The 13,792-nt window shown below is 37.5% G+C and overlaps 1 protein-coding gene across 2 annotated transcripts in view; it reads right to left on the bottom strand.

Annotated features, from left to right (window-relative positions):
- CPSF3 (cleavage and polyadenylation specific factor 3) overlaps positions 1–13,792 on the bottom strand; it is a 41,681-nt gene that overhangs the window by 23,410 nt on the left and 4,479 nt on the right. For both annotated transcript variants that reach the window (XM_064295018.1, XM_064295019.1), the window contains exons 2-8: positions 13,240–13,303; positions 12,046–12,143; positions 11,079–11,207; positions 9,679–9,856; positions 6,972–7,061; positions 5,013–5,163; positions 1,642–1,817 (exon numbers count right to left, since the gene is read on the bottom strand). In XM_064295018.1, the coding sequence (XP_064151088.1) occupies positions 1,642–1,817; positions 5,013–5,163; positions 6,972–7,061; positions 9,679–9,856; positions 11,079–11,207; positions 12,046–12,143; positions 13,240–13,303 (886 nt within the window). The remainder of the gene's footprint in view (positions 1–1,641; positions 1,818–5,012; positions 5,164–6,971; positions 7,062–9,678; positions 9,857–11,078; positions 11,208–12,045; positions 12,144–13,239; positions 13,304–13,792) is intronic.

The following is a 13,792-nucleotide window of genomic DNA, read 5'->3' as shown; positions in this document are numbered from 1 at the left end:
CAGCACACGTAGTAGATAAACCCATGAATTTCTGCTCATTTTTAGAGAAAAAGACAGAAGCAAAGGTCTCTCTGAAGACTGAGAAGCCTGCTGAGACATAGCTCACTTGCCACAATTAACCTTGGACCCTAGCTACGGGGGGACTCATCTGAGTTTGAGGGGTGGTAAGGTCTTCTCTCCAGACCACTCATTAAAAAGCCCAAAGTCTAAAGATTTGGGCTCTAACATTTAAACTAACATTGTGATTGTCAACTCTGAGTTTCCAATGTGAAGTGAATGTCATGAGGTCTTACTTGTGTGCCTTGCCTTGACTACCCTACAATAACCTAGACGAGTTTTTGCATGACAAACTTGAGCATTTCTTTATTATTCTTAAGATAAAATCCTCTGGGACAAAAACGAATAAAAAGCAGTTCCTTCACACTGACCTACAAAACCTTCTATTGGTAGCTAAAGGGCCATTAGAATAGCCCAAAGTTGGGAGAAGTGTCCTTGAGCCAGAAAGAAAGAGGGAACAATAATTAGGAAAACTTGAAATCTTCTTTTCCCTTGTCTTAGAGTAGTAGTACTAAAAAGGTATTAAATTTGAAAACAAGACTTCATAAATTTTAACAAATGTTTACATAATTAGAGTAATATTACTAAAACCTTTCGCAGATAACATTTTAAAAAGAGTAAACTTGAAATACCAATTTGAGCAAGGCTTAGAACAGTGAACAAGGAATAACAAGTTTTTTGGGGGGTGATCCATCTCTACCCTTTGGACAAATAAACTATTGGTTTGTAGCCTCACGCTATTATTAATAAAAAAATATTTTTGCTATTATTAGCTATCTATTATAACAACTGCCCGATAAAAAATCACAGTAGATTTAAGATGATTTCAAATACAAGTACACAGATAATCTGTGACTTAAATTTCCCGTACATCAATGGTCACCAGAGCCAGACTTCTGGTAGCCACAGGAAATTTCTTTTCCTTCTTTGTATCGGCTTAAGATTGCTCGTTACCCTTCCCTATTGAGGACTCTCCACCTGGATTGTTGTAACTATCCCTATAATTAACCCTATCCTCCAGAAATTTTGATTTCAATGGTATGGGGATCATCCCCAGCATCAAGATTTTTAAACACTCCCAGGTGGTTTCATTGTGTAGCAAAGTTTGAGAACCACTGCTCTAAGAGTTCAGACCGGTGCTTCTCAAACTCTAATGCATATACCCATCACCTGGGGAATCCTGTCAAAATGCAGATTCTGGTTCAGTAGATCTGCAATGAGGCTTGAGATTCTGAACTTCTGGTGGCAAGGCCTTGCAATGCAAAGACTGACAGCATAAGTATTATTCTTAAAAATGCAAAGCCCTGAGCCCCACCCCTGACGGCGCAGTGGCTGGTAACTGCAAGGACAGCGGTTTGAGCCCATTAACTGCTATGCAGGAGAAAGACGTGTCAGTCTGCTTTTGTAAGGATTACAGCCTTGGAAACCCTGTGGAGCAGTTCTACTCTGTCCTGTAGGGTCACTCTGAGTCAGCCAGATAGAGAAAAGATAGCAAGAGGGATTCAGCCAGAGTCAGCTACAGATGACTCACACGTACTAATGGCTTGTGTTTTATCCATCGGCGTTTCTTCCACAAGCACTCACCTTGAGGTTACTAATGTGTTTAAAAACAAAGGGATTATTGATGTTGATCTGCTTGCGGATTTTGTCATTCATGGCATTTACATATGTCTGGTACACTGCCATACATTTCTTGGCCAAAGATGATGCATAGTATATTGGAATGTCATGAAGTTCTGGGTGATTCTGCCAGTACTCATCTAGAGAGAGATTTAACAAAACACAAATATTACTTTATTATGTGGGGTGAATAGTACAAATAACGAATGATACACATAATGAATTTTTTAAAATGTAGGCAATAATAAAGTAAAGCCTATACCCAAATTTTAAAGAGTTTAAGAAAAATTAGCGTAACTAAAACATTTCTAAGTACTAGTGCAAGACCTAAAAAGAATGCCGTGATCGCAGTCCAAAAATGTAGAGGTTGGATTTTGTTTAAATTTAGAGTGAATAATAGACTATAACTCATTATTTCAGGGAGACACTGAATTCTGTGATGATTTTAAATAGTAATGGCTAACAAATTAGTGTCTGATAATTAGTGAAAGCAGTGGCCAATATACTTTTAAAGAACATCTTATTTTAAGGGAAACAAACAAAAAACCATAGCAACCCTATAGAATAAAGAGTTGAACTGCCCCACAGGGTTTCCAAGGCTGTACTCTTTGTGAAAGGAGATTGCCGAATCTTTTTCCTTTGGAGCGGCTAGTGGGTTTGAACCGGTGCCCTTCCGGTTAGCAGCCAAGCTCTTAAATCACTGCATATCAGGGCTTCTATTTGAAGGGAAGGCCCTCATTAAATCACAAATGCGTAAGTACGGGGTGGCCGAAAGACATCATTTACCCCATTAAGTTCATCTGAATACATTCAGGAACTGCACTAAATGCCCAGGAGACCCTTGGTGGCATGGTTAAACCAGCTTAGCTGCTAACCAAAAGGTTGGCGCTCCAAACCTACCCAGAGGTGCCTCAGAAGAAAGGCCTGGCCATCTGTTTCCAAAAGGTCACAGCCTTGAAAACCCTATGGGGTACTGTTCCACTCTGTACACAGAGGATCTCCATGAGTCAGCACTGACTTGAGGCAACTTGTTTGGTTTACTTTTTTTTTTTTTTTAATGCCTAGTATGTAATTTTTTTACGGGGGGGGGGCGGTTTAGTATGTCATTTATACTTATTATTTCTTACTTTAAAAACAACCTTACAAAGATTTATCCTCATCTTACAGATGAGGATACTGAGGCTAAAAAAGGTTGAACAGTGTAGGGATGTTTTGTTTTTACCATGTCTGTATTTTTATGCACGCAATGTGCTTTACACATTTTTTGGCCAACTGCCCTCCCCATCTCCCAGGTGTGTTCAAAATTTTTTTCACATGTTGCTGTAAAAAAATTAGCATAGCATGCTTATGAAAATGCCTCATGGGGGAGGGTGTGACTGGCCAAAAAAAAAAAAACACGTGTTATTTGTGCAAAAATACAGTCAGGGAGACTTTTTGTTGGATGTGTTATAAATGTATTTCCTGCTTTGCCCTCTGATTTGTTTTGTTCATATTTTTTAGAAGTAATTAAAAAAATTTTAATGGTGTCAAAGTTTTCAACACTTACGCTTATGATTTCTCATATACCCTGAAAAGCATTCTACACCCCAAGGTCACATCTCCTATTTTTTGTATTTTTATGAATAAATTTTAAATATTAAAAACTAGTCAAATAACTTGCCCAAGGTCATGTGGATTGTACACAGATGAGACTGGAAATTGATGACTTTAATGGCTACCCTCTTTTTACAATATTACATTACGAGCAACTCAAAGAGTCACTATGAGTCAAAAGGGGCTCGATGGCAATGGGTTTGGTTTTTTTGGTTAATTACAAGCAAGAATTTAAGTGGAAAAAAGGAGCAACCAATTGCAGAAAGCAGTCCTGGTTCATAAAAAGAATCACAATATATGCTTTGCTGGCAGGGCTGCCAGATAAAACACAGAATGCCCAGGTCAATTTCAATGTCAGATAATTAATGGAAAAAAGTGAGCATAAAAATGTATATTAAATATTTGGGGCATACTTACACTAAAAAATTCATTATTATCTGAAATTAAAATTTAATTTGGTGTCCTGTATTTCCATTTGCTAAATCTGGCAACCTAATTTGGTAGTGACAATATGTCTCACCTTCATAACTTCCTCCGCTCTTCATATTACTTGCTATGGAGAGTTTTCATCTTAAGATTTTTAAGCTGTAATTTGACTTGAAGTTAGAAAAGAAGACCAAGTCAGGACCAAGAGAAGACTGGACTAGGAGTTAGAAAATCTTGCATCTATTAAGTCCTGTCTCTTCCTGCCTACATCACAGATTTACTTTTGGTCTTGGGTCATGTGTTCAATCTTCCCTCGTTTGTTTTCTTTTTCAGTGTAACAGGGATAATATTTATCCTCAACATAAAAGAAATGGCAGAAATGAGAATAACAGCTTAAAATATGATAATTCTTGGTTCTTCACATTGAGGTTATATAAATACAAGGAACCTATAACTTGTTCTTTAGGAATAGTACTTTCTCCAAATAGAATCATAGAATGTTTGAGTTAGATCATTAAATACAACTAAGCCCACTGTCATCAGGTTGATTTCAACTCATATTGACCACATAGGACAGTGTAGAACTGCCCCCATAGGGTTTCCAAGGAGTGCCTAGTGGACTCGAAATGCTGACCTTTTGGTTAGCAGCCAAATCCTTAACTGCTGTGCCACCAGGGCTCCTAAGTACAAATGTATACTAAAAAATAGTGACAATGATTGTTCCTCTTACTACCAAAAGCTACACATTGTTCGTTGAAGTATATGGAAAATACAGAAAAGCACAAAATAAAAAACATTCGCTTTCCCACTATGCAGATTTAGTATCTTTCCAGGCATCTGTGGATTTTTACCTAACTAGGGTCAGAATGCATAGCGTTTTCAACCTTATTTTTTGGGTTCATTTAATGTGAATGTATGTAATTACTTTTAACATGAGTTTTTCCTACAGTATGATATTTACAGATGTGATTTTTTAAAAAAAATACTAAAGTGATAGAGACCTTTACTGACAAAATTTTTTGTACATTCCAGTTGCTGCCCAGAAATGGATCTGCTAGGTCAAAGGATACGCATATTTTTAAGACTTCTGATGCTGACTGGCAAGCTGAGAACCATAAAGGTATGCCAGTTTACCTTCCTGGCATCAGTGCACGAGAATGGCTGTTTCCCTGGGCTTTTACTAACACCAAACCCCTGTTTTAAAAGAAAAAACTGAAACCCAGATGTTGAATGACTTATCCAAGGCCATGTATTATCCTGATAAAATGGCAGTTTGAGATTTTGATAATCTCCCAAATAAAAAGGAAAAGGCATACCTAAAATCAAGAGCAGCTCCTGAGCCCTTCCAAGAGCAAAGACGGGAATGAGCCCTCTGCCTCCTCTATTTACAATATCATGAACAGTGTTACAGAATCTTGCTTCTCGTTCTTCACGTTTCTCATGGATATGGGTCCCATAAGTAGACTCCTAAATTACATGTGAGAAGTGTGAAACAAAGACCATGGATCCCCAACGAATTTAAAAGTTAAACATCAGTGATGAGGTGAAGTGATTCATTTCTCCATTAACACGCCATTTCCTTGGACACATACTGTTATAACATTAGTTGGAAAAAAGAGCAAATAAGAACTTTAGCACTCAGATCCAGACGAGTAATCAGAATCTTTCAGGAACTCATTCGGAAATGTATCTTGACATATTTCCTCAAGATAATTTTACCATGTCTTTTTTAACCACTTTGATATCCATGGAGAAAAAAAGTCTACAATCCAGAAACAGACACTGTTTCTTACGCTTCCGCTTAAGACTATCCCCTAGAACTTTGCTCTGTGTGGCCCACCGAGCAGTGGCAGTGGCATCACTGGGGAGCTTATTAGAAACGCAGTATCTCAGGCCCCCCACTGAATCAAATCTGCCTGCTCACAGAACCACCGGATGATACATATGCACATTAAAGCACTGCTCCATAATTCGTACATTCATATTCATTTATGATTCATAAAAGACTGCTCTGAAGTACCAGATAACATGCAAATAACTTTTTTTTCCTGCGAGTTAAAAAAAATAAATCTTCCCTTCCCTTACACTGGAGCCCTAGTGGTGCAATGGTTAAGAGTTAGGTTGCTAACCAAAAGGCTGACTGTTCGAATCCACCAGCCACTCTTTGGAAACCCTATGGGGCAGTTCTACTCTGTCTTACAGAGTTGCTATGAGTCAGGATCGACTTGATGGCAATGGGTTCAGTTTTTTTTGGTTTCCTTTATGTTAGGGTAAACTTATATGCTGGGTAACCAAGGTAAACCTAATCCAATCAGATGTTGCTTACAGACAGCAATACACACCAGCCCCTCACATTTGGGCAGCTAGGGGATGCTGTAGGTGGTAGTGGAAAAGCTGGCAGCCATTCCACCTTGAACTAAATATTCTTGATGCTGTTACGTATACCACAGGCCCAAAAGATCTCTCTCCCAATTCCTGACCCGAGTGTTACCAATACATATTTATTAACACTTGTTTCTACCCATTTACTCTCTGCTCCCTCTCCCAAACCAAACGAAACCCATTGCTGTCCAGTTGATTCTGACTCACAGTGACTCCACAGATCAGAGTAGAACTGCCCTGTAGGGCCTTCCAAAGCTGTCAATCTTTACAGAAGCAAACTGCCACATCTTTCTCCGGTGGAGCAGCTGGTGGGCTTGAACCACCGACCTTTTGATTAGCAGCTGAGTCCCGTACTCCCACAAAAGAGCTTCGGTACAGTTATTTTCTCTTGTTCTCCTGGGACTCACAACCTAGTAGGCAGGCAGGACATATGCTTAAAATGATGAAAAATATGACAAGTTAGCATGTGCTAAGAGCCAAAAAGATAGTTACTACAGCAAAGACAGTAGGGCCTTCTATAAATTTGAGGTACTGTACCTAGACAAAAATATTTAGGAGACAAGGAAGGTTCATATCAATTATAAAATGACCTACCAAAGATCGCCTAGCATTATTTTTTGTACTGTTGTTGGGTGCCGCCAAGTTGGTTCTGACTCATAGCGACCCAATGTTCAAAAGAATTTTTTTTTTGTAGTATATATTAGAGTTAGTACATTTAACAGCAAGAAAGTGGACCTGCGCTGCAGAGAGAAACCTCAAAATAAATTTTATACTAAAAAACCAGATACATTTATAGCCAATAAAATATTACGAAAATGAGATCACAATATTTTTTCCCATAGAAAAATTCTGCTTACATTACACTGATTACAATACAGTACACTGATACTTACAATGATCAGAATATCAGGCTTAATATTAGGAATTTCAGCTGCCATTAAATGTCTGTCTTCTTGTCTTGAGAAATCACCTGTGTACAAAAGCTGTGACAAAGGTAAAGTTACTGAGTTAGGACTCTGGAAAACTGCATTTTACTAGTGAATATGTTAAGCTCATGACATCTGAAAGTGAAGTTTAATCGGAAAAAATAATTGCCTACAACTGATGAAATCTAAATATAATGCTTGTGTCTAATTAAAAATCTATAACTTATTAAGTCACTAAGTCATTCAGCGCTTCAATTATTCAACCACATAGGAATAATACATTCCCAGAGTCATCCCCAAATATAATCTATATGTTAATAAACTTGAGAAGTGCTGGAAGCTTCTTAGATGAAAGCGGCATATGATAAGGAAAAAAATCTACTGAAGTGTATGGAATGGAAGCATTCTCTCACATGGAAGATAAAATGGTACAAGGGCATGCACCAAATTTCAAATGAGAATTCAGATCTCCATTTGGGATATTTTCTGCTTATATTTTGTGCCCTTGGGCAGACAGCTTCAGTGAGTGACCTAGCAGTATGTAGTGCGACTTTCTGTGTAAAAGTTTCAAATATATGAATACCTGCAAAAACTGAGGACAGTATTATACTAGAGCATTCGTTCTCAATTCTGGCTACATGTTACAACCACCTAGAAGACTTTAAAAAAAAAAAAAAAGGCCTAGGGAACACCGCCAGGAATTTTCATTCAATGAGTATTTTTTTTAAAGCTAAGTGATTTTTTTTTTTTTAATTTTACCGTGTCTTATATATATATAAATCGACTCGACAGCAGTGGGTTTTTTATATATAAGAACTTGCCATTTCAACCATTTTTGTGTATAAAATTCAGTAACATTACATTCACCACATTGTGCAATCATTACCACTCTCTGTTTCTAAATGTTTTCATCACCCCAAACAAAAACTCAGTATCCCTTAAACAATACCTCCCCATATCCCCTTCCCACCTGCCTGTTGTTGTTAGGTGCCATCAAATCGGTTCTGACTCAAAGCAACCCTACAGGACAGAGCAGAACTGCCCCATAGGGTCTCCAAGAAGCAGCTGGTGGATTCGAACTGCCAAACTTTTGGTTAGCAGCTGAGCTCTTAACCACTGTGCCGCCAGGGCTCCTCTGCTCCTAGTAACCACTAATAAACTTTGGTCTCTACACATTTGCCTTTTTTAGATATTTCACATAAATGGGGCCACACAATACTTGTCCTTTTGTGTCTGCTTATTTCACTCAGCACAATGTTTCCAAAGCTCATCCATGTTGTATGTAGCATGTATCGAAGCTTCATTTCTCCTTATGGCTGAATAATATTTCATTGTATAGATACACCACGTTTTATCTATTCATCTGCTAATGGACACTTGGGTTGTGTTATGGGTTGAATTGTGTCCCCCCAAAACCTGTGGCTATCATCCCATTTGGGAACGGGTTTTCTTTGTTACGTTAAGAGGCTGTATCAGTGTAGGATGTATTCTAAGCCCATCACTTTTGAGATACAAAAAGAGCAGATTAGGAATAGAGAAGCAAGCAGAGATGGGGGAAGACAGATGCCACCCTACATGAAGATCACCAAGGAACCAAGGAATAAGGATCTCCAGAGCCACCAGAGAGAGACAGCCTTCCCCTAGAGCCAGTGCCCTAAATTCAGACTTCTAGCCTCCTAAACTGTGAGAAAATAAATCTGCTTCTTAAAGCCAACCATCTGTGGTATTTCGGTTACAGCAGCACTAGAAAACTAAGGCAGGTTGTTTCCACCTTTTGGTTACTGTAACGCTTCAATGAACACTGATGTACAAGTATGTTTCCATCCCTGCTTTCAAATCTTTTGGGTATATATCTAGGAGTGGAACTGCTGGGCCACATGGTAATTCCGTGTTTAACTTCTGAGCAACTTCCCTAAGTGATTCTAACGTGCAACCAGTTAAGACCTACTGCTCTAGGGTCTTGAGACCTATTACCATACTTTTATGCAAATAACACACGTTTATTTATTTACTGCTAACTGTGCTTCCACCCTGCACTATTTTGTAAGTGCCCTATGTCATGTGTTATATGTGTGGGGGCCTTATTTATGTGGGCACGTTACTTGTGGAAAAAAAACTGTAATCCACCAAGATTTTCACAAATTCATCAAGATTTCCATCAGTCTTAACCCATCAAGGATGGGTACAAAGATCCTTTCTGATTAAACCCCTTTACTCCTGCAGGCCATCCTGTTTAGGGCCTTAAAGATGAATTCTAGAACCTCAAGGAATCAAGGATGACAAATCATGTCCTTAAATGGATGCAGCCACAAACAAAGCTTTTCCCTAGGTAGATTTCTAAAGGACACTTTGAAAAGGGATGAACCCTATGGTAGTGCTGGGCAACTTACTCTTTGAGATGCTTATTTTACTCTTTTCTCTGTACAAACCTTAACTACGGGTTACTGTGTATTCAGTTTACCCTAACAAACTAATTCAGTCTTGATACAGAAAGTATTATAATAGAGGTAAGAACTATGATATTAAAAAGCAGAAAGTATCAATTTAATTTTTATCTCACGTTTCAGTGTTTTGATACTCCGTAAATCTTAGGAAATTTTCTTTAATGACATTTGGTGACGTGAAGCTCTGCACTGATTTCTCCTGGGGAAAAAAATCGCCAGTTAGAGAGTACCTTGACACCCGCAATCTCAATCATGAACATGGCAGCTCCAAGAACGTGGCCTGCATGGTAACACCAAAACTTGATTCCTGCAACTTCCTTAACTTCGTGAAAGTTGATAGTTTCAATTTTGTCCATGCTGTCTTCCAAATCTGTCTCAGTATACAGCATGTCGTCCGCCGATATATTACTGAATTTTGAAAGATGGCAACAAAATTAATCAGGCTAAGATTTTTTTTTTAAAGTCTCTGAATTCAAATAAATTGTTTATGTATGACATATCCAAGAAGATACTACTTAAAAATATATTAAGCATGGATTACGCTATTTAAAAGCTCTTTGGCATTTAGTATTTTTTTTTTTTTTACTGTATATAGCTAAGAAGCTTGATTTTAAGCAAAACACTGTAAATGAAGACGCTAGCTCAAACTACTCTCAGCATAGTATTTCTCAACCTTTTTTCCTGCCCTAATACTCTTGAGAGATACAACGCACTCACATACACTGAACCACAGCAGAGATCCTAATGCTGGGATGTGAAAGGATTTTTTTTTTTTTTTACAAAGTCTGGCATAACTTTTCCCCTGAAAATTATGGTAATGCTCTAAGGAGCAATACAGAATGGTGGTTAAGGACACGGACTTGGGAGCCAGACTCCAGGGTTCAAATCCCAGCTCTGTCTCTTACTGCTATGTGATATCTTAGACAAACTACCTAACTTCTCTGTGCCTCAACTCAGTCTCATCATTTGTAAAATAGAACCTACATCATGAGGCTGGTGTAATGATTAAACTAGTTAATATATGTTAAGAACTAAGGACTATCCCTGGCATGTGGTATTATTAAGTATTAATTAATTTTACTACTACTAAAGATAACTCTTTTACCCCTCTGCATGAAGAATAACATATTGCATCTTAGACCTCCCTGGAATACACATAAATGTTTGCAGGTTAATAACCTGTGCTGTACATATCACAAAAATTCTTCATTCTTTCTGGGAGAGGAGTTCTTACAACTAGTGAAAACTTCCCCAGAGAACTTTTTCATTTAAGATAGTCAATTTTCTTTGATCAAATAAACCAAAGTAAGAATTCAGTATCTATTACTGTATAATGTATTTAGTCTTAAATTATAATAAAATTATGAAATGTTACTTACAGAGTATTTCTATTATACTTCATAACTCACAAAAATTTGAAAAGCTATAAAAACTATGTAAGATCTTTAAGGTCAAGAATGTGTTGGGTACACCTTGGGTGTTCAGTACTTGCTACTGAATGCCTAAATGACTGACATCCTTGTGAATAAAAAGAGCACGCTTCATTGCAAAACACAAAACGGGCTACATCTTAAATCCTATGTATCGCGTAGAGCCAAGATGTACGTGTAAATCTAATAAAGCAACTTACCTAACTTTGACATAATCTGAAAGAAGCCATCTATAAATGGCTTTTGTTGCATGGGTCATAAAAGTTCTTCCTTTGAAACTTGTCTTTTGTAGAAACCAGGGCAAAGCGCCACAGTGATCCAAATGGAAACTTAAAGAAACAAAGAGGCTCTGTTACATTTAAAAACATTATCCACCATATACTACACATAATGAAACTGCTGGTCCTGGGACAAAAAAGTCCTATAAAAAAATCACAGATAATACTTTCAGAATACCAAGAATAGCTAAGTGCAGAGTGGAGGAAAAATACATCCATGTTTTAGTTAAAAAAGGTTTAAGAAATATTTTTCTAAACAACAGAAAACTTTACCAATAATTAGAGAGGGGAGAATATAACGAAATCTACTCTTACCAAAAAAAAAAAAAAAAAATCCCATTGCAGTCAAGTCAACTTCGACTCATAGCAACCCTATACGACAGAGTAGAACTGCCCCACGGAGTTTCCAAGGAACACCTGGTTGATATGAACTGCCAACCTTTTGGTCAGGAGCCATAGCTCTTAACCACTATACCACCAGGGTTTCCAAACCTACTCCTGGCAGCCAAAATCCTAAAACACTCTATTGGGATAAAGTCAAAACATGTCATTATTTACAAATGAAGTTTCTATAGAAGAGTTCACAAGATGGTGACTTCAAGGTGAAACTCTGTGAAAAGGCTTTCTTAGTTTCAAGTATTATAACGATCCAAGGTATATACTACCCCTTCTCATTTACCCACTGGACTCACATCTAGAGGTAGGTAAATAAGGTTTTCATAGTAAACTTCCCTAGATTGTGAATACAATTTGGACCACTGACTCAGATGTTTGCAATACGCTTCCTAGTAGAAAATACTTTAAAAAAAAAAAAATTGAAATCTATTAAGGAATGATCTTTCTGTAAGAGTTCTTGAAAAACAGTGTGGTTATTAAAGAAAAAACTTACTGACTAATTAACAGGAGATCAATCTCAGCTGGGTCAATTAAATCAATGTAAGGAAGAGCATCCATTCCCTCTAGGCCAGGATGGATCCCACAGTCCAACTGAAAGAGATAGGTGGAAAAAAATCACTATCTGCTACCATTTTATTAAAATTCATTCAACTAATAGACAATTTTTATAACTGATCCAGCATATACAAAATAAAGGTGCATTTCATACATTAGCATTAAAAAAATTTTTTGTTAAATGTGGCAAATACGCACTGACAATTCTAACTTCCCAAACAAATTTAAAATATAGTTCATGTTTAAGGCCACAGGATACAGTATACAAAAGACAGCTTCTCCCCAGCTACTTCTGCCAAGCACTCAAACAACGAATGAACTCTTCTTGAAGGATTCTGGTATCAGAAGATGGTGAGCATTTTACAAGTTTACAGATTACTCCTGCCAGATCTGACTGCTATGAGAAAGCAGTGAGTAGAACAGGAAGCCCCTGATCAGGATAATTTAAGTATCTTAAGGTATTAGGAAACAAATTCATCAGTCAGTCATTAAGGATTTACTCATTTTATATGGTGTTACTACCAAATTAATACAATATGCTGTTCTTTTAAGATGGGGAGAAGTAGAGAAGAGGAACTGAAGGAATATGCGCCACTGAACTACTTTACTAATGAGGACCTTAGAAATCATCTGTTCTAACCCCTCTACTGTTCAGATAAGGAAACAGGCTGAGAGAGGTAGAGTGACCTGCTCAAGGTCAGGGGCTCTAATGATACTTAGGTATCCAGGCTCCCAAACCAGGGCTCCATCACTCCACCTACTGCATTGGGGTGGGGGGTGGGGGAGGACTGGAGTTCGCATGTGCCCCTGTAGTCAGTTCATTGAGGTCTTCCTCTTCCACTGGAGCTGGGGCAGTTAGGTTGGCTAGAGCCTTCTACAGTGGAAGAGTGTCTATGAAGAAATAAGAGTTTAGATCTAGTGGATAATTTTATAGTCTTAGAATACGTTTTCTCAGTTTACTTAATGCTTTGTCAAATTACTACGTGTTTAGTTTTTCACAGTAACTTGCTAGAGCACGGACTACACACACTGACTATGGCATTCTTCTGGGTTACCTACTCTATCAGAAAAGACCTAATACTCAATGCACAAAGAGCCGCACTGTGATCCTGATTACAAAAATAGTAATTACCATTATTTTTCTTCCTTTGAATTCCAGAATAATACATGATCTTCCTACTTCTTGCCCAGCTCCACTGTAAACATTCAAGGGGAGAAATAAAAATGATTAAAAAACAATAAAAAATTGTCCAACAAATTCACCCTTTTTTCCAAGTTAAACTACATCCCCATTTGATAACAACTCTCACATAAAAATCTTGAGTCAAGATTTCCTCAAAACCACAAAGATAGGGAAGAACAGTGTTAATGTGGGAAAACATGAAAGTGACTCTTGGGAATTCAGAGACTTTGCAGCTGTTACAATTCTGAGAGACGCTGGTATAAATCACAGAGGCCCAAAGGTTAAATGTAATCTTCTGAACATTAGGATTCGATTATGATGTATTAAAAAAATTAACTCGCAATTACAGATTATTTAATATTTTTAAAGTGAGCACTTAAGTACAAATCCCTGAGCACTTCCAAATTCTAAGATCATAATATGCATTTCCCAAATAGCTTAAATTTAAATAGACTTGTCTTATTCACACCTGTAAATTTTAGTTTTCCCTCTATCCTGTTTT

This window comes from Loxodonta africana, chromosome 12 (genome assembly GCF_030014295.1).
Source record: "Loxodonta africana isolate mLoxAfr1 chromosome 12, mLoxAfr1.hap2, whole genome shotgun sequence".
Classification (NCBI taxonomy): domain Eukaryota; kingdom Metazoa; phylum Chordata; class Mammalia; order Proboscidea; family Elephantidae; genus Loxodonta; species Loxodonta africana.
The sequence above is the reverse complement of the archived record's forward strand: the minus strand, read 5'-3'. Positions and strand labels throughout refer to the sequence as shown.